This window comes from Drosophila biarmipes, chromosome 3L (genome assembly GCF_025231255.1).
Source record: "Drosophila biarmipes strain raj3 chromosome 3L, RU_DBia_V1.1, whole genome shotgun sequence".
Classification (NCBI taxonomy): Eukaryota; Metazoa; Arthropoda; class Insecta; order Diptera; family Drosophilidae; genus Drosophila; species Drosophila biarmipes.
The window spans coordinates 12,501,936-12,522,910 of NC_066613.1; the positions used below are offsets into that span (position 1 = coordinate 12,501,936).

Sequence of the window (20,975 nt, forward strand, 5' to 3'; positions counted from 1 at the left end):
GCAACATGCGGTGTTGTGTCACAGCTTCTCCCTACCTTCCATCCTGGTTTGCCAGTCCCCCCGAAAAATCCCCTGCAGCATGCGCGCTCGGCAAAGCAAATACAATAAATGAACGCCGGCAGCGCCTCATCGTCTTCATCTGGAGCGGAAGAACAGCTCTCCACTGGCAAGTTTGCCGCCTCTTGCTTATCTACCCTCCAACAAAATGTTGCATTTCGGGGCTTTGTGCAGTTTGCCATTTTATTATTTCCAGCATATTTTTTTATGCATGAGTTTTCCCACTGACAGCTCGAAAAGTCAACGTCTGTTCCTGTTCCTTTATATCATTTAATTGCTTTGGTAAATGTTTAAATATTTGAGCTTTAGACGGGGTTTTTCGGAGCGCTCAAAGAGGTAACAAAATAAAGGGAAGTTGTTGGCTTAAAATTTAGCATAGTTAATGCTGGCTTGGGGAAGTCGTGGTACAACGCTTGGCACAGGGGATTATTAGGGAATAACAAATTTCTTTAATTAAACCAATAATATTTTTATTTTGAAAGGATGTTTTGTTGTGTCAGACTAGAAAAATTATTTTAACAAAAATTATAAGATCTTTAGTAAATAATAGTAATACTTTCTCTCTATATTTTCTAGTCTCATCCAGCGCGACACTCATCCCGCTCCCATCATCAACTGCCGCATGATGAACTCGGGCGGCAAGCACACCCGGGATGCCTCTCCAGCGCCCGACCATCGCTCCGAGGCTCGATTACGGATTGATCCCAAAGTGCTCGTTTTCGTGGAGACCACATACTCCGGCCTGGGCAGGGACATTGCCGAGCTGCTCGTCTACAATCGGATCAAGTAAGTTTCGCAGGGCCAAAAGAGAAATCATAGACAATTAGCTCTGGCAAATTTGCATAATTGCAAAGGCAGCGATGCGGCGATAATTATTACACTCAAAGTAACTGGGAAGCGGAAGTGGCGGCGTAACCAACACCACCAGGCTGCACACACACACACACAGGGACACAGGGACAGGCAAAATGAATGGCGAGTGCCAAGTGGGGTCCTCCGGACTCTGGACTCCGGAATGCTCTACTTCCATTCCCCCCTGTGTCCGTCCGCCTGTTCCTTTGCTGCATCCCCAGACCATTGTCAATGTTGACCCAATTTGGGTAGTTGGCCATAAAAAGGCAGGTTATGAAATTAATGCCAAGCTATGCAGCTCTCCCTTCCCTGTCCCTGCCCCCTGTAACTGTCTGTCTCTCCAGTGGGGAAGCTCCTCTGTGCTGCTGCGGGCAGCCAGCAAAGCATTCCAGTTTAATTGGCAACTTATGCTTTTGTGGTCGAGTGGCCTGCCAAACGCCACTGCCGCCGCCGCATCTCTGGCATCCTTGCCGGGGCATACCATCCATATCCATCCAGCACATCCATCTGGGCGGAAGTCTCGTTTTCTCTGGCCAATGTCTCACCTGCCCGCTGCCATCTCGGCATCTCTCCTCACCTTAACTTACCACTCGACCGGCTCACATGGCTCCTCTGGCCAAGTCAGCAGTTTTTGCCTCCGGCCGGCCCACAAAGTGCTGAACTTCAAGGAGGAGTCGAGTCCCTTAGGGATGACTGTAAGCCATAAACACACAGAGTCTGCCAGCAATGTTGCATAATTCGAGAGCCTTTTAGGATGTGAGATGTTTCCAATTAAATTAGGATTGGGTAAAATACAAGTATTGCGGTATCTCTAAATGCTGTGAAGCTTAAAATAAACTTTAAAAAAAGTCTATTTTGAGCACATTTTGTTACATGTGATCTAGTTACAAAGTGTGCTTAAAGCAAAAAAGAATAATTAAGATATGTTATGGAATTTTGGTAGTATATTGGCTCCTAAGAAATTCGTTTAAAATGCATATAAGCTAAATATATTATTTTATTGTAATGATTGAAAATTATATTTTATTGAAAAAGGTTATCAATAGGTGGTATTAAATACATTAATTTAGTTTTCCCCTTTTAATTCATTTCAACAATTTTAGACAGCTATAGCCCTTATGGACTGCTTTGTCGACCTTGATATAGGCTTTCAAACTAAGAAGACGGATGGAAATGTAAAGTTTAATAATATACTTAAAGTTTAAATGGTATTTAACATGCAGAAAAACCTTGTTCAGTAAATTCAATTTTATTTAACCTCCCAATTACTTTGAATCGTTTTAGGCAGCTCCACATCCCTCAGGGTATTTCAAATTCCCTATTTTTTCCGGCTTCTTTTTCGTTGCCTACCTTCTGGCGCACAAAGAGTTATTCCTTCCTTGGGTTATGCCTTTGTAATTCTCCTGTCGACCGCCTTACACTGGGCTGCCTGGGTGGGTGGGCCACTGTCCTCGGCGTGTGGGTGTGTGGGGCTGAGCCTGTCGAGCCCGCCCAATTGGTTAACCACAGTGACCGCAGGATGCAGCCTCCTGCGAGCAACCGCAATTATTATACCAGCTGCACTTTGGCACCGGGGCGTGGCAAACTTTTCAATACCATTTTTATACAACTTTTTTCTTCACACTCTTTTGAAATGCACGACATACTTGTTTGTGAATTGTGTAAATTGCGGTTATAGCCAGGCCAAGAAGAATGGTTTGTCGATGGATGGCTGGAGAAGCGGAAGGCCAAAGGCCAAAAGCTGCCTCCAAAAGTCAAAGGGCAAAAATTTCAATTTGCCGCAGCTTTTGTTGATGTTGTTTGGACTCCTTGCCCTGCTGCCATCCTTTGGCTTTTGTGTTGTATAATTAAATTTTGTCGTTATGGCAGAAGGAAAACTAGCTGCTCCTCCTAAGACTCTCACTCCTTCAGCAGCAGACAAGTGCTTCAACTTTAATGAGATTTCAAGTACAAATAGCAACAGCAACGGCATTCAGTCAGCCGGAGAATGGTGATTCGGTAGTCAGTCCCCTACATTTCACCCCAATCCCAGCCCCTAACCAGTTGAGTAATGCCAGCCATTGTCTCCCGCGCTGTAACCAAATATGCAGGCGAATGACTCTCATGACCTAATCAACTTGGCCATATGAGCCCTGGAGTATCTGGGCGGGTCCTTGATGCTGCCATTACTCCCGCTGCTTATCAATGACTTCATTAGTGTACTCTTCAGTGACTAGTCTGCTGCCTCCTTGGGGTTTCGGGTACTCCAAACTTTGCCCGGAGCCCAGGAGGGAGACACAGCGAGCAGGGCAACAAATTTCATTAACATTACCATCTCATTATTGCTGATGACTTTTGCGAGGGAGTTGAAGTGTGTGCATATCACAGAACCGAAGAGAGAGAAGAGATGCGTACACAGAAGCAAATCAAGATTGTTCTATAGATAGATATTGGGCTGCGAAAAAAATAACTCTAGCTATGGAATAAAGAACATTAGTTTTTGGGTTCCCATTCTGAAAGGCAGTGGAATCGCAGCAAAATTTAACATGATCATTGGCTTGAATATATCGAGAACCAATCTCAAAAGGTATGAAATCTAGAAGTCAATTTTTTAGGTTTATATTCTGAAAGCCATTGGAATCACAGAAAAATCTAACAAATGTGGACTATAAGAGAATTCAAATACGGTATTCAACATCTAAATCCGAAATCATTTACTCAAGTTATAGAATAAATAAGAGTGGTTTTAGGTTTCCAATACTGAAATCCATAGGAAGATGGAAAAATATAACATGAAAATGGGTTAAAATTTCAACTCTCTCATAAGGGGTAAAATTAAATGTATATTACTAGAGAATTTTACCACATTTTTAAAGAGGTATTACATGTTCAAATCGGTATAAAATTACTTAAATTATGGAATCTAAATGCGGGCTTTTGGGTTCCTATACTAAAAACCATTGAAATTACATAAAATTGAACATGAAAATGGGTTAAAATTTTGACCCTCTTGTAAAGAGTAAAATTGAATGTAAATCGTTAGATAATTCAACCACAAATTCAAAGAGGTATCTCAAGTCTAAATCGGGCATAAATTACTCAAGTTATGGATTTTGGAAGTGCAGATTTGGGTTCCCGTACTGAAAACCATTGGAACTACGTAAAAACTGGACATGAAAATGGGTTAAAATTTTGTAATTCTTGTAAAGAGTAAATTTGAATGTAAATCGTTAGATAAGTCAACCACTAATTCAAAGAGGTATCCCACGTCTTAATCGGGCATACATTACTTATGTTATGGGGTCTGGAAGTGCAGATTTGGGTTCCCATACTAAAAACCATGGAAACTACGTAAAAATTGAACATGAACATGGGCTAAAATTTTGAACCTCGCAAACAAGACAAATTTTAATGTTTAATATTAGAGAATACCAAAATAAATTCATAAAGGTATTCCACGTTTAAATCGTGGTACAATTATCCACGTTATGGAATCCATAAGTCCATGTTTTGGTCTTTTGTTTGAAAGCCATTGAAAGTAGTGAAAGTGGAGTAAAACCATAATCCTCGATTAAATAATAACCTTTGATGAAGAATATTAGAGAATTCAAATACATCCAAAGATATATCCCAATTTTTAATCTGTTTCCAATAACTCAGTAATTAAATCCAGAAGTGCCTTTTTGGGTTCCCATTTTGAAGGCCATTTTTCAATGGATAAAAGTTTGACTCTCATATAAATAAAAATATTTTTATTAGTATAATATGTAAAATCAGATTTTGAGGGGTCAAATTTGTGTTTATTTAGCTTTAGTTCAAAAAAAAAACAGTCCAGCTCTAGTGACTTATTTCTTCGCTGTGCATAAAGGGGCAAGCGAGCGGCAGAAGGAATGCCCTGTCATGTAACGCAGTTTAAGCAGGCTGCACTGCCTGGGGCTGTTCATCCCGACCACCCCAACCACTGCCACACCAACTGGCTACAGTTGTCGAAGGCCCGGGCAATCAAAGTTGTCGGTGGCGCCATGGCAGCCATTATTGAAATGCGTCCCAGGGAGTGTAAGTGCCTGCGTGTGCGTTTGCCTTTGCGACTGGGTGGGCGGGACGCAGGTGCATCCAACGGTGGCATATCTATGCCACGGCAATCCTAGAACTCGCTTCTCCCATTATCAATTATTTATGAGGCGAAGCGACGCTGCTCATTGCTCCCAAGTTGACACTCAATTAGTCATGAAAAATTCACCCGGTGACTTTCCAAGTGTCGCACTTGACGTATGCGTAATGCAGCACTGCTGCGAGGAGCCTGAAGCCTGAGTCCCGAGGAGTATCCCTAAATTTATTCAATATTTGCAGGATTCCCGGCTGCATTTTGAGCAGAATATCTGGGACTGGCCTTCGTGCTAATAGACCTTGGCTACAAGGTTTCTCGCTTTGTTATGGGCGCTCTTTTAGTCGCTCCAATTAGCCTGGCCTATTGATTGATTGCCAGCTTTTTGGGGGCCATTTTCTCTGCCTCCCCTCTGTACCTCTTTGTATTTTATTCCCACCCCTGACAAATGGCCCACGTTGTACATACAAATTTCTGGCCAGAAGCCGCGCGCGCCAGGAAGTATGCAAAGTTTTGCGAAAGTTTTTACGCCCGGATTGCCGCCATTTGTGAGCTGGCCAGCCTCCAAAAAAAGGAAATGGAGGTCCTGGCTGAATTTTCAGAGTGTTGGAGGCAAGTTTTCGGCCTCTAATGCACCGTGAAATTCTAATGAAATTTTCCAAGGTAATTACGCGACCCAAAAGACATCGCCTCAGTGGTTTTTAGCTATGCCATCGTTTATTAAATTGCCATTTATAATGTGCGCAAGGCGGGGCGTGTGCGTATTCGTGTAATAGCCACTTAGCCTTATTTTCAATTTTTGATTCAGATTCAGGGGGTTAAGGGGCGAGTCAGGCGGCTGACTAAAAGTCAAGTCAGCAGTCAGCACACGGAAGTCATCAGCAGCCTTGTTATCATTTGAACCCACCAACCCGCTAAGGCTCGCCCCTTCGCCAACCTGCCACGCCCCCTCTCCCCGCAGCAGGGGCGTGTGTGAATAATGTAGCATGCTTTTGTGGTGGCTCAGCCCAAAAACTGCGCTCATCCTTTTCGCTTATTCCGGGGCGCTGATTGCGCCACTGGGAGCCCGAACTTTTTAAAACGCGAAATGGCAAAAGGCGAATAACGAACCCCGGACCCAAAGACCCACTCCTCATCCTCCATCCGCAGCTGACGTCAATTCGCGCAGACACATGGCAAGCGCCATAAACAGCCACCACAATTGGAAGCTTGCCATGGATGGTGGCAAGGACTTGGCTAGAGGACTTGGCTCCCCTTTTCCTGGGTTTTCCGCGCGCTTCCTGTGCTCTCCTAGCTGCTCCTGCTGGCTTTTCCTCCTGGCTCCTGCCTCGCCGCACTTGGTTCGTCATAATCACACCCTTTTCGCCAATGTTTACTTTAATAATGTCGCGGAAAATTTTTATTTTCAATTTTTCACAAGTCAATGGAGTTTAACCAGCCACCAGGCAGGCAGGCAGGCAGACTATATGTTGTGCCACAGTGGGAATCAATGGGCTGCGAAATTATATAATTTGTCGGGGGACTGGCAATTTTATAAATATTCGGTATTAGATTTATTAGGGCTCAATATGAAATTGCTTGGAAATTGAAATAAAGTTGGTAAAATGAAATAGTAAAGAATTTTGATTCCCAAAATGATTTGCTATAAAGTTATAGAAATAAATGAATTAAATAATTAATAAAATAATTTAAATTCTGCTTATTTTCTTTCTATTTTAATTTAAAAATGTGCTGCAAAATTATAAATATATATTAAGTTTTTAAAAATGAAAGTAAAGTTAGTGAGTTTCCCAAAAATAAAATTATTTAAATGATTTGCCATAAATTTAAGCAAACTGAAAATAATAAATTAAATAAAATTCTCCTTACCATCTTTTCATTTTCAATTAAAAATCACGTATACTTCTTTAAATAACTCAAGCGTTTGCCCCAGCTATCAATCTCAAGTTCCTCTTCCCCTTTTAATAAATGTCTTGTCAAGTCAGGACTTGACATTCCATTTCATTTCTAATTAAAAATTCCACAAATCCATTTTGTATTTTTACAAACCCTCAAGACTGAGTTTGATGAATAACAAGTTGGTTGTATAGGCCGCCCAAGCGCAAAGAGGTCCCTTTAAAAATGTAGAATTCCATTTCATTTGCAATTAAAAATTCCACAAATCCGAATTCAATTTGTAAGAATCGTTCCATTAAGATTTCATAGAAATGCTTTCCACTGTTTAGGCCACGACAATGGCCATGCAATATAGTCCCCATACATATATGCAGCCATATGGGTATGGTCTTTATATTTTTTCCCCCAGTGTTTGTGCAGAAAATAGAGGGGGAAAATTGGAAAAAAAAAATATTTTTGCTCTAGCGCTTGGCACGTGACGCGGCAGTTCGAGTTGTTGTTGCTGGCTGCTGTGCACAGAGATTGTTCCCGCAACCTTTAACCCCCATGACACCCACGCTCATGTTTTGTGTGACAAGTTGGCTTTTTGCCGGGGCTCTTGTTGTTGTCGTCGCTTGTTGTATACTACTTTTCTTCTCATTCTACATTCTTTATGCTGTGTTTTTTTTTTCAACAAATTGGTTATTTTATTGAATTACTCAAGCAGCAGGAGGCAGCCCCCGACATTTCCCAGATACGCCGTCTGGCTTGCGTGATTATATTGGCCTAAACAGCAGAACGGGCGGGGGAGAAAGTCACAAGTCGCGACTCTAAGGACATTGCCTTTGCGTGTCTCCTGCTCTCTACTTTCTGCTTTCTCTCCTTTCCCTTCGTGCCTGTGTGTGTGACTTAAGTAGTTTCACCGCGTATAATAAATTTTCTAGTTTAAACTCATTTATTGCCCTCGTCGAAAGGATGAAAGAATGGATTCCAGGCCGGGTGGGCGGGCCTAACGATTGCGACTCCTCCCAGCCGATGCCATATAATGGCCATTTGTTGTATAATTTTCACATTGTTTAGTGTCCCGGGCCAGAAGTAACTTCCGCCACTCGCACTCGGCTGTACTTGGTGCCACCACCTCCTCGAGGGTTTTTATTTATGATATATAGATTGCTCAGCGCGAGTTGCTAAAGTAACGGCCAAAGTGCTTTCTCCCGGGGTAAATACCTCCTATTTCAAGTGACTGGCGAGGGGCGGGGTTAATTACGCTTGAAAATTATAGGCTACGGGGAAAATGTCTTAATACGCGGGGAATTAAATTGGAAATTCGAACGGAGTGTAGGAGCAACTTTAACCCTATAAGTAGGAGTCACGTAGGTGGAAATTTGGTGGACTATTTGATTAGGTAGTCATTTAGACCCAATTAAGAAGGAACGCAACACACAAGCAGTCATGCACAAGCTCTTGCCTACAATATTAAAATGGAAATAGACATCGAACTAGTGTATACCAAAAATATAATTATGGGATACCTGATAATTAAAATTAATAAGGAGTTATATAAAGAAATTCTAGGTAAGAGTCTCTTTTTTTATACAATTTTTTCGGACTTTATGCCTGCTGGTATTTTCGTATGTAAATACATTTAAAAGGTTAAGGATTTTCCCATTTCCCTATCCGACTGATAGAAATCAATCGCCCTCCCAGCCACCTGGCAGCTAATTGGCACACGTGTCTCCCACAGCACACCTAATCAGGCAATCAGGTAGTCCATGGCCTCCGCCGTGCTAATTGCATCATTACTCACGGCTAATAAGCTGAAACTTTGCCCCACGGCGCAACTTTTGCCATTGCCCACTTTTTGGGGGCCATCTGTCGGTCGAACCGTGCGGCTGATGGGTCCTTATGGCAGGGATCAAATCACCTGGCTGGCCACAAAAACCAGTCCGCAAACGGCTTTAAATGAGTCCTGGCCTGGGCAAATAAATGGTTGGCTACTGTTCGATTAAGGGATGTGTCCGTCTATGTTGATCTCCGACTTACATTTACTTTTTCTGTACATTGCAAGAAATGGTAGATAGTTAGTTTTCAATGAATATTATAAATACCTTTTTATATTTTATAACGATAGTACTTTGGTAACTTGTTTTACCCAATTAATCATAATCATAGATTAGAAAATAATGAATTGAAAAGGGAATAAAGCACTGTTTTTGTAAAGAAGGTACTTTAAAACTCAGTTAGTTGTCCAAACCTAAACAAAAACCACTTTAATTTTGAGTACGCACTCTTGTTTTCGCAAGGATTTCGTAGCCAGTGCCGGAATCTCTATTTGCGATCTGCCGCACAGCTTAATTTCCTGGCGCAAATATCAACAAGGCCAAGTGAGATGCGTCGCCAAGATGAAGCCGGCATCCCTAAAGCGCTCTAATGAAATTACAACACGGATATGGGGGGATCCAGGGCCACTGGCCCTAGTGGCATGGAGCGCCTCCGAGCGGAGTCGACAGAAGACCCTGTAAGCCAAAGTGGCAGTGGGAAGTCAACTAAAACTAAGCTCACTTAATGCGTTGCATAAGCGACAAGCGCGGGCAGGCCAGCAAACACAGCCAAACACCCACAGAAACACACTCAGCTTACCAGGCAGACAGACAGACAAAAAGACAGCCAGACAGACAGAGAGACAGGCAAACAAACACGGAACACCTACGAACCGGAAACGGAGGCAAGAAGAAGAGAGAGAAGGGCCAAGAGGAAAACAAGTTCGCGCGCGCACGCCGGCATTTGCACTTTTACGTTTATCCCGAGGATAATTTAACACCCCATACAAATGAGCGCCGACCCCCTAACAACCCTCTCACATACGGATTCCCGTTCAAGAAACAAGAGGAGAAAAACAACATTTATTTACTTGCAAGTAATACCCGGTAATGGGTTTTTAAAACAAATCCGCTACGGGCCTGTAAATGAACTCCTCTCGTTCTCCCCTTCCGGCCGGCAATTAAATTTCAAATATCAACACAGGCACTTGCAGTCGCACTCGCTCTCGCAGGGGAAAGTGTCATTATATAGTTAATTAAACAAACATTTTGCGCAGATAAAACGCTTTAATTAATGCTCTTACAGGACTCGAATCGCCCAGCAGAAGTTCGCATTAAATCTGCCCCGACATCCCGGCAAGCCCCCAAACACCTGAAAAGTATGCAATGAATTCTTTTCGTGCCTGTGCGTCTCGTTTCTGCCACTTGATGTGGGTCGTTTTGGGCTACTCGGTCGGTCGGTGGGTGTACTCTCATCTACGGCAGGGAAAAGTCCACTGGGTCTACAAAATACAATGTGTATGATTATAAATCAAGGGAATTCTGGGTAATCAAAAAAATATGAGCTGGAACTGTAACTGTCAAACAGAATGTAGTTTGTACCATATCTGCTTTTTACATGATTTTTAAGATCATTCTTATTATAAAGGACTTCCAATTTACTTTTAAAATTGTCAGATATACAAACATGGTAACTATTAATTACATTCTGATCCAACTATTCCCTAAATATTTGATTAGATTTTTAATTTAATAATATTCCTATTAAGTCTTAATATAAATTAAAAATAGCTTTCGATTGTAAATGTATAAATATAATTTTCCATTGAATTATAAATTTGAAATTTACAAAAGAAAGAGTATTTTACTCTTCCCTTTTGAAAATTTCATAGGGTCTCGGATTTTTATTATTTATTATTTTCCCATTTATCAATATTTTTTAAATAACAATTTATGTTGCAATTAAACAAAATATATTCTAACCATTCTAGTTTGTAAAATACAAGTATTATCTTACAACTCCCTAGGGCATTTCCTATTCGAAACCAATCCCCAAACTTAATTACACTCTTTATGCTTCCTTCTTTTATAAATATTTCGTTCGAGAGCTGTCGCTGGGCGTGCGATTTTTCAATATCCGGGCGGAACATAAATGACCACTTTGATGGGCTTGCTGCAGAATCCCGCCCTTCACTCCAAAAACGGCGACCCAGACCCCACGCCGTGTGACACATGGTCTCGTGTTGACGCGCCATAAAATATGCAATGCATGCAGTGTGTCAGCGTTTTAACCGTCCAACCACCCAACCACCCAGCCGCCCAACCACCCGGCCAGCCCCACCTGATTTTATTCTCCAACTCCCATAACTCAGCGGGCCGCGAGGGGACCAGGCCAAAAGTCATTTCGTTTTTTGTCAGGCCCATCGCACAAAACTATCAATAATACGCCTCGCCCCCGAGAAGGCACCCCTCCCGCGAAAAGTATATAGCTCCACATATATAAAGATGCATGCGGGGGCAGTTTCGGCTCAGTGGAGCACCACATTCAGACACATATAAACTGTTTTGCTTTATGACTTTTATATGCAGCCGAGCGGTTGCGGCGGCAGTTGCAAATATTTTTAATATGCTTCGGCGAATGTGTTGTGGGTTAAAAAAAATAAGGAAATAAAATCGCTTACAATGGCTGCCTGCCCCATTGGGTTTTTACGTTCCGCGCCGGGTTTTTACGTGTGCTGGCCCCCCTAAATGGTGGAAACACCGCTTGGCATATTGAATAAAGTGGACAACATTTTGCCGAGGGATCGCATCGGATCGCTGGGTTTTGGCCTCGGTCACGAGCCCGGTTTGTTTAGCTTTAAAATCCACTAAATGACCTGGCCTGGTCTGGCCAACAGGATGCGGTGGATGCAGGATCCAGGATGCTGGCCGGCAGAGTATGCAGGATATACGCAAAACCAAAACCGACATTTGGCTCGCATGCATATGCATTCTACTCCCCTGCTGCAAAGAGAAGTGCACAGAGACAGACATGAAATTCAATCAATTGGAAATTCCATATCAGTGAAAATATTTTAATATTTATGCAAAATATTTACGCACAGGCCAAGGGAAGGAAGGGTGGAAGTGGCAGTGGAAGGATGGATATGCGCCAGCGTTTAGCAGGTTTACCCGGCGAAAATAATAATATTGAAATTGATTTTATTCATAAGGACGTTGAATATTTATGCAACCGTGTTCAATGTAATTATGGCATTGGCTGTGTTTTTTGCGCTGCTGGTGAGCTGTTGGCTATGAAAATGGAAATGAATAACGCATGGCATAGGTAAATACGTTATTACGCCCGCAACGAAGCGTACGCCCAGATTTATGATATATCTTTTTTCTTGACAGAACAATCTGAGCTCATCTCCCCGGCCAAAACATCCACGAGCTTATCGGATGCAGCTCACGTTTGGGTTCTGGAATTGCCACTGCAATTGCGATTTCGAGTGCAGTGCAATGTCGCCCATTCTATGTGGCTTGTCATGGCCAACCGCTTTTGACATCCAGCTGTCAAATGCAGCTCGCGCTGCACCTCCCAATCCAAGAAGGATTTCCTTTGTCTCATTTGCCCACACCCTCAATGAATGTCACATTTGACAAGCGTCTTCTTTCTGGCTCCATCTGTGCTGCCGCTGGCTGCCTCTAACGCCATTCTTGTTTGCCATGTTGTTTCTGGTTTGGCAGTTATGGCACACAGAAATTCTGCTCTTTGTTATGTGATATTTGTGGAAATAATCTGGTGGGGGTAGAAGAATGCTTGAGTATATCGCTTCTTCAGGAAATAGCTTCCAGATTTTCAGTTTAAAACGTCGTATTATGCTTAGTTTAAGTCTTCAAGTAATCTTAAGTGTCGCAAAGTGCACCATGACCAATTTCTCAATGTCATATCAAGTTTAATCGTTAACTTAAATTAATTAATGGAAACAATATTTTGTCGTTTGTAAAACTAGCATCATATTAAGAAATCGAGTTTGCCTTTCCAAGCAATTAAACTTAGTGTAAAGATTCTCTGACCAAAGCTTAGAACCCTAACTTGACATTGAGAAATATTACCTTTACAGATTACTTTTTCTAACTCTAAGAATAAATTATTATGCAGTATTATTCATACAAATATTTCCTCTATCTTGCAGATACAAAATCGAAGTGGCGGGCAAGAGTCTGCCAGTTCTCACCAATCTGGACAAGGGTCGCTACGGCGTGATTGTGTTTGAGAATCTGGACAAGTACCTCAACATGGACAAATGGAATCGGGAGCTGTTGGACAAATATTGTCGGGAGTACTCCGTGGGAATTGTGGGCTTCGTGAGCCCCAGCGAGGAGACTCTGGTGGGCGCCCAACTCCGGGACTTTCCGCTGTTTGTCAACACCAATCTGCGGCTGAGAGATGCCAGCCTGAACCCCTCTTCATCGGTGCTTCGATTAACCCGAGCGGGGGAAACGGCCTGGGGAGCTCTGCCCGGCGATGATTGGGCTGTTTTCCAGCATAACCACAGTACCTACGAGCCAGTTGAGTGGGCTCAAAGAAACACTCAGGAGTATCCAGCGGATAGTGTGGGCCAGGTGCAACTACCTTTGACCACTGTGCTCCAAGATCGTGGACAGTTGGATGGCATACAAAGAGTTCTCTTCGGGAGCAGTCTGCGTTTTTGGCTTCATCGCTTGGTCTTCCTGGATGCCCTGAGCTATCTGAGTCATGGTCAGCTGAGTCTCAATCTAGAGCGTATGATTCTAGTGGACATAGATGATATATTCGTGGGTGAAAAGGGCACGAGGCTACGACCAGATGACGTTCGGGCACTGATAGCCACGCAGAAGAATATAGCCGCCATGGTGCCGGGCTTCCGGTTTAACCTGGGCTTCTCGGGAAAGTACTACCACCATGGCACGAGGGAGGAGAACCTCGGAGACGACTTCCTGCTGCAGAACGTCCAAGAGTTCAACTGGTTCTCGCACATGTGGAAGCACCAGCAGCCGCATTTGTACGATAACCTCACACTCCTGATGGCAGAAATGCACTTAAACTACGCCTTCGCCGTGGATCACAACATACCCACGGACTCGGGCTACTCCATATCACCACATCACTCGGGCGTCTATCCCGCCCATGAACTACTTTATTTAGCCTGGAAGAAGGTGTGGAACGTTAAGGTTACGTCCACGGAGGAGTATCCTCATCTGAGGCCCGCTCGCTTGAGGAGGGGATTCATCCATCGCAATATAATGGTGTTGCCCCGGCAAACCTGTGGTCTATTCACCCACACCATGTACATCGACCGCTATCCTGGGGGTAGGGATAAGCTGGATGAATCCATACAGGGCGGAGAACTCTTCCAGACCATAGTGTATAATCCCATCAACATCTTCATGACGCACATGTCCAACTATGGATCGGATCGTCTGGCCCTGTACACATTCCAATCGGTGATCAAGTTCCTGCAGTGCTGGACCAATCTCAAGTTGGCCTCGGCGCCGCCAGTTCAGCTGGCCGAGATGTACTTCCGGCTGCATCCGGAGGAGGTGGACCCGGTGTGGGGCAATCCCTGTGACGATGTGCGGCACAAGAAGATCTGGTCTAAGACCAAGAACTGCGACTCGCTGCCCAAGTTTCTGGTGATTGGTCCGCAGAAGACGGGCACCACTGCCCTGTACACATTCCTATCCATGCACGGCAGCATTGCGAGTAACATAGCCAGCCCCGAAACCTTCGAGGAGGTGCAGTTCTTCAATGGGAACAACTATTATCGGGGGCTGGACTGGTACATGGACTTCTTCCCCTCGGAATCGCTGCCGAACACGAGTTCGCCGATGCCCACGCAGCTGGGATCGCCGCGCTTTATGTTCGAGAAGAGTGCTACCTACTTCGATGGCGAGGCTGTGCCGAAGAGAACTCATGCCCTGCTGCCCCACGCCAAGATCGTGACGATTCTGATATCGCCGGCCAAGAGGGCCTACTCCTGGTACCAACATCAGCGTTCCCACGGCGATGTCATTGCCAACAACTATAGTTTCTACCAGGTAAGCTAAATTTCTGGTAAAATAACCAATGACCAGGATATGAGCTTGCTCATTTCCTGAAAATCAAATTAAGTTCAAAAGGCGTTCTTCCGTTCCCTCACAAAACTCCAAGTGAACTCTATTGAAAACTATATTAACTCGCCTCATTGCTTGCTAGAAAAACAAATACGGTGCCCCCCCTGATTGATATCCATTCGATATGATGTCGAGCGAATACAAATTCCCCAAATTGCAATTTCTTATCTCGCTCAGTGGGGGAAAATGAAAAGAAACATTTAAGCAAACAGGAAAATTCATTTGGGTTCACCTCAAAAGAAAATCGAGGAAAACCAAACCAAACAAAACAAAAACAAAATAAATGTACGAAAATCCTGTTTTAATTCGAGCAACTTGTGGGACTTGTGCTGCTCCTCCATTGTGGCAAGTAGTGCCTCACTTGCTCTCGTGCAGCTTCTTTCGTTGATTCTTTGGCACATTTCATTTGAATTCCATGCCGGAAAATTTCCATTTGCAGCCGAGCTTGTCCCACATCTAACACATGTACGAATGCCTCAGATTACTGTGCCAGCTTGCTCTGACATGTGTCCAGGTCCTGGCCAAGGCACTCAAAACTCGTTGGCCCCCGCTCGAATGGCCAGGGGGGCCATTTTACACTTTAAATAATAGGGGAGAAATTAAAGAAATCGCTGGGGAATCGGGACACAATTTATTTGTTTCTGAAAGTACTAAAATGTTAGTGAGGTATAAATTAAATGCTGGTTTCTTACATTTGTTTTCTGTTTTATAAAGATGTTTTTTAAGCATAAATTGGTCTGCGCTTGTAGAGTTTCTAATGAAGAATATTATACATAAGCAACTATATTAATTAATTAATTAGCAACAGTAAGGGTTTAATGTTAAAAAACAACTTACTGATTTGGTTCTAAATGTTAAGGAAATGTATTACAAACAATTAGATAATAATAAACATTTATTTTAAGGTTTTGTAATTACATATTATATCATTTATTTTTTTTCTCTTGAAGGATATTATTATTTAATAGGCACATAAATTAATTAAATTAAATTGCAAGAAATTAAAGAGAATTAACAAAAAAAAGCATTTATCCATTTGTAAAACGGCAATTAAGAGTAGTCTATTCAAGTATTTTTAATAATTAGAACTGGCTATATCATCCCTATCTAAAATATTTTATTAAAATCCTTAAAATATCTATAATTTATGAAAACATCCAAGTTTGTTTAGGTGCACATGAGGTGCAAATCGTGTGCTCATGCTTTGGAATAATACTGATTTCACATCATTCCACTTCCACTTGTCTTCCCCCACCACTCGAACAGGTCATAACGGCCAGCGACTCGGCTCCGAGGGCGCTGAAGGACCTGCGGAACCGGTGCCTAAATCCCGGCAAGTACGCCCAGCACCTGGAGCACTGGCTGGCCTACTATCCCGCCCAGCAGCTGCACATCATCGACGGCGAGCAGTTGCGCCTGAATCCCATCGATGTGATGAACGAGCTGCAGCGCTTCCTCAAAATCCAGCCGCTGCTCGATTATTCAAATCACCTGCGATACGACGTGAAGAAGGGCTTCTACTGCCAGGCCGTCAGCGAGAAGCGCAATAAATGCCTCGGAAAGTCCAAGGGCCGTCAGTATCCCACGATGGATGAGCGCAGTGCCAAGCTGTTGCAGCGGTGAGTAAAATCGAAATTTGCCCCAAAAAAGCGGGGTGGAGACCAGAGACCCAGCGAAGCCCCCAAAGGTGGCAAAATCATGAAAAGTTCGAGCCATCAGTCGTCGTGTGGGCGGTGGCGATGGCGATGGCGATGTCGGTGTGAGTGATTTGGGACAGACAGGAGGAAGGAGCAGCTGCTTTGAGTGAGGGATTAATGAACATATGTGGGCCCGGTTGTGGGGACAAAACTCCCAGCTTTTCTTCCAGTTTTCTTTTTTTTCCCGCCCCCCAGTTTCATATCGTGTGAAGGGTATGTGCCACTTTGCGGCCGCTAAAAGTGCACTTTGCTGTACAGCGATTTCGTCGGAATGCCAGCTGTTGTCAGTTGACAAGGAAAGCGATTTGCCGGGCGGGAGTTTTCTAGGCCAACAGCCAACAGCCACACGGAAATGGAGATGGACAGATGGACTACTTTGTGAGGCATTCAACTGGAGTAAATGGGAAATATATCAGGGGAGTTGGAGTCGGAGTCGGAGTTGGCCAAATAAAAGTGCCTGTAAGCTGGGGAAATTTGTTTCCTGCCGAGGGAGATTTCCTGATGATGGCGGGGGAAAAGAGAAACCTTGCCGCAAATATGTTATGCCAGGGGATGTGGGTAAAAAAGGTAGAGCTGCAGAGGATTTGTACAGAGGGTAGTTTATTGTGGGGAATAAAAATCGAAATTGAAATAATTTTCTTGGGGATTTCACCAGAGATTAGTAGACAAATCTGCTCCTCAGCTGTGAGCAATCCGAATCGCGAGATGGGAAGCGAGGTAAAATATTCAAAAACTTAGCCAACAAAGAGGTGCTGCCGAGCTAAGTCCCTGTCGATCTGCATATTTGTTCAGTCTTTGAGGCGGCAAGCGAGCGATTTGAAATTCTAATTGCGCGCCACCACTTATACTTGCGTACTTCCTGCATTTCTGATGGAGCATTTTTCCCTCTGTTTCTCTCCGCTTGCAGATACTATCTGAATCACAATACGGCGCTGGTGAAGTTGCTCAAAAAGCTGGGCTCGCGGCCAATACCGCAGTGGCTCAAAGACGACCTGTCCACGGGCACGTGATAGCAGCTGTTCGGCGGCGGAGGAGCGGGCGGCGGCAGCATAGGAGGCATTAAGTATCGCAAATTGCGGGCAAAACTCAGGAAACAGATGCATTGGCTGCATCTGGCGGCCGAAAGTGCGGAGAACGCTCAGCGACGACGACGTCACAACTGACAGGAAGGAAATGAGGCGAAAATGCAGAGGAAAGCCCATCAGACGTGTTCTAATTTTCACTTTCGGCGGGCTTTTGCGGAGGCGAACCATAGCAGAAGCTATTTGTCTTTAAGCATTCAAGATTGATGGGGAATTTAAATCTCACCATTAAATGTTAATTGAACTAATTTGTAAGCTCAAAGAAAATCAAACTTAATATTTATTTTTTGGAACTTTTAAATCTTTGAGTTACCATTGTTTGTTTGAACAACTCTTTACCTAAACTCAAAAATATTCAACATCACCTTATTTATCGCAGTGCAAATGCTCGCCGAAAGTGAAAAACTGAGCAGGCAGGCTTATAACAGCTTACAAAACAGCTGCTGTAGAAAAAATATAAATTAAGAAGGAAAAAATAACATAATTAGTCGCTTTTAACATGCGTAAATCTTTTTTGTTTGTTGCTATTGCAGCTAATTAATGTCACTGCAGTTGTCAGCTGAAGTTGTACAGTGTGTGAGTGCGTATCTGTGTGTGTTTATCAGCGTTCATTGTGTAAATAGGCGTGTGTGTGTGAGTGTGTGTGCTTGCGCATTATAAATTATCATAAATAATATCATGAGGCATCATGAATAAATGCATAAATGCGCTTTGTTAGTTGTTTAATGTTTATTAGTTGGTAATGGCGAGTTAAGCGCCTAATTAAGTTAACGCATAATCCAGCACTTTCGTTATTACCTCAGACACCGCGATTCAGCTCTCCGCATCCTGAAGACTCGATCAAATAACTTTTGACACCTCTAAGCCACATACTATACTACTCACACAGCAGCTGCAGCCACTCCTGTGTACTTTAAGCAATTTCCAGTCCATGCCAAAACTGTGAGTGCGTTCCAGCAGTTGGCGAGTGCTGCATCATTGAAGCAGACATGCACATCGGAATAGTACGTTAAGCGTAAGGCTGCCTCTATCCCCTAAGTGTACCATAGATGTTTTAGCCTAAGCCTAGTGAGTAGACCCGAAATGCGCTTGTCACAGGCCTCGATGTAAAACTGTAAAACCCTAGTTGTATTTTAACGCAGCACTAAGCAAAGCTCTATTGTATAGTTGGATATATGCGTACTGTATGAGAACTAGTTCAAGTTTAGATTGGTAATGCGACAATAATAAAAGCGAAAATTATTGCAAGTGTAAGAGGAATCGATGTTTTCTTGTTGGTTATAGGGTAGAAGAAAAGCATTGAATCAAATATAAATCATATTTAATTTATTTGTCTAAAATGTTGTAAGTTTTTAGTGATATCTCGTTGGATTGCCTTTCAAAAAACCTTTTTAAATTGTTCAAACATTTAACGGTTATAAAGCAGTGCGTTTAGCGAGTACACCCTCCATGTAGAGTAAGTACATATTCTACATTTGGCGTATGTCTTTGTATAGCGAGTGCACCAACCAAAGATATAAAGCAGTGCGTCCATCACTTAGCAAAGCTATGCTCCTAGAGGAGTTCGCCACCAACCAACATCTAATAAATTTTTCTGAAAATATCGATAGTGCATCTAATTTTTGTAATACAATGTTTTTTTGTTAAAATGAAATTCACTTAAATTCACCTTATCCTATGTAAAACGTACATTTTGAATACAAATAATAAGCGTTATAACTTAAAAATATTAAAAGTCGGGAAAAGCGTTTCTACTCGGATTTTTGAATATAAGATCATCAATCATACGCACTGTAAGCGTTACTTTTAACTGGCACACGCATCGTATGAGTAATTTTGAGGGAAAACGTAATTTAACAACAAAAATTGTTTTTAGAACAATTAGAATGTTTTTCAAATTTAGAAATATTTAAAGGCGCTTTGATAAAGTTTAATTACAATTGATTTAGCTAATAAATAAAACAGTAAATATGATCTTTTGCTTTCTATTTATGTACCTGCTCAATCATACATTTACTTACACATTTCAAACCCCGTCGTTTGGCGCTCTTTCGCTAGTGAAAACAGTGAAGCCCCAGAAACACAATCGATGGTTCTTAGGGAACTCCGATGGTATCGCCATACCATCGCTTTCTGTTCGTACCTCCAGTTAGTTCATTTCTGTAGTTCGTTCGTGTCGGTTGTGGGTGTCAGTGTTTTTTAGTTTTATTGACAACTTTAAATATTAAACTTTAAATAATCGCTTTTTGATATATATTTCCAAAAATATATATATTTATTTAAGAAAATAACGGTAAAAATATGTAGTTGTCGGTTGGGAATCAAAACCGAAAGGAGTAATATTTAAAATTAAACTAGATATTGCTTGATAAAAATAGCACGTGCTAACAGGTACTCGGCCATAAAGACGGCTGTAAAAAATATTAACAAAATCGCGTGTTCATATAGCCGGCTGAAAGTAAAAAGTTGTGGGCGAAGAGAGTGCGAAGAGAGCCGAAGAGAGAGTGCCAGCGAGGGGCCACCAAAACGCCGCCTTGTTAATTATTAAATTGCCAGAATATATATCTTGTCACACATAATTCCACTTCGAGTGATAATCGTTCGGGTTTTTGCCCTCTGCGCCGCGTGCGAAAAGCTGAAGAAGATTCGCTGGGTGAAAACCGGTAATTCTCTCGGCCCCTCCTCCTCTCCAGAGTTCGCCCATTCTCCCTTTTGGCGCCCGTTCTCGGTTGTTTTGCTCTTTTTGCGGCTTGTTGCACTTTCCCCACTCACTCACAACTCACACACTTTTGTCTGAGCAATCAAAAGTCAACAAATTCCCATCAAAATGTTTTGTGAAAAAGCCAATTCGATTGGGCTTCGTATTTTGTTTATCGCCGTGAAAGCTTCGCGTTCGGGCTTATCAAATCGGGAAGAATCTAACGGTGCCCTCGGAATCTCCGACGATGAAAGAGGCATCGCCGAAATACCCGTTTCGAATAAATAATACCCGGTTCGGTCGGGCGTTTCGAAATTTGATTTTGAACGAGGGGTCGTGCCAAGCCTGCTAGTGCAAATCATATTAAAAATTTATTTTATAATCCTAACTACAATTCTAGAATTACTCATTTTGAAACCCCCTTCGTGACCGGTGCGTTCGTGATTCACAAAGAATAAGTAAGAGTGTGTTCAGTGCGGTGCAGTGCCCAGCCGTAGAACCAGTTCCAGTTAACCCGCTGAAATATGTCCAGAAATAGGGCTGCCATGGTCAGCGCCTTCCGGCTCTTCCTGCGACCCTCGACCACCACCTATAGAAGTCTCGCCCTCCGTGTGGCCCCCGCCACGACCTTCGCCCTGGTGAGTACCCTCTACAAAGTGCCCTGGAATACCT

General features: G+C 42.9%; 2 protein-coding genes across 7 annotated transcripts in view; both read left to right on the forward strand.

Annotated features, from left to right (window-relative positions):
* LOC108028470 (bifunctional heparan sulfate N-deacetylase/N-sulfotransferase) overlaps positions 1–18,859 on the forward strand; it is a 66,368-nt gene extending 47,509 nt beyond the window's left edge. For both annotated transcript variants that reach the window (XM_050886665.1, XM_050886666.1), the window contains exons 5-8: positions 634–843; positions 12,867–14,751; positions 16,093–16,445; positions 17,431–18,859. In XM_050886665.1, coding sequence (XP_050742622.1) covers positions 634–843; positions 12,867–14,751; positions 16,093–16,445; positions 17,431–17,533 — 2,551 coding nt within the window. In that variant the 3' untranslated portion in view covers positions 17,534–18,859. The remainder of the gene's footprint in view (positions 1–633; positions 844–12,866; positions 14,752–16,092; positions 16,446–17,430) is intronic.
* Positions 18,860–19,766: 907 nt separating this feature from the next.
* LOC108028284 (calcium uniporter protein, mitochondrial) overlaps positions 19,767–20,975 on the forward strand; it is a 47,509-nt gene continuing 46,300 nt past the window's right edge. For 2 of the 5 annotated variants that reach the window (XM_017099993.2, XM_050886008.1), the window contains exon 1: positions 20,704–20,941. In XM_017099993.2, coding sequence (XP_016955482.1) covers positions 20,828–20,941 — 114 coding nt within the window. In that variant the 5' untranslated portion in view covers positions 20,704–20,827. Of the gene's footprint in view, positions 19,899–19,981; positions 19,997–20,073; positions 20,942–20,975 lie in introns of those variants that run through there. The other 3 variants (XM_050886006.1, XM_050886005.1, XM_050886007.1) reach the window with 3 other exon arrangements.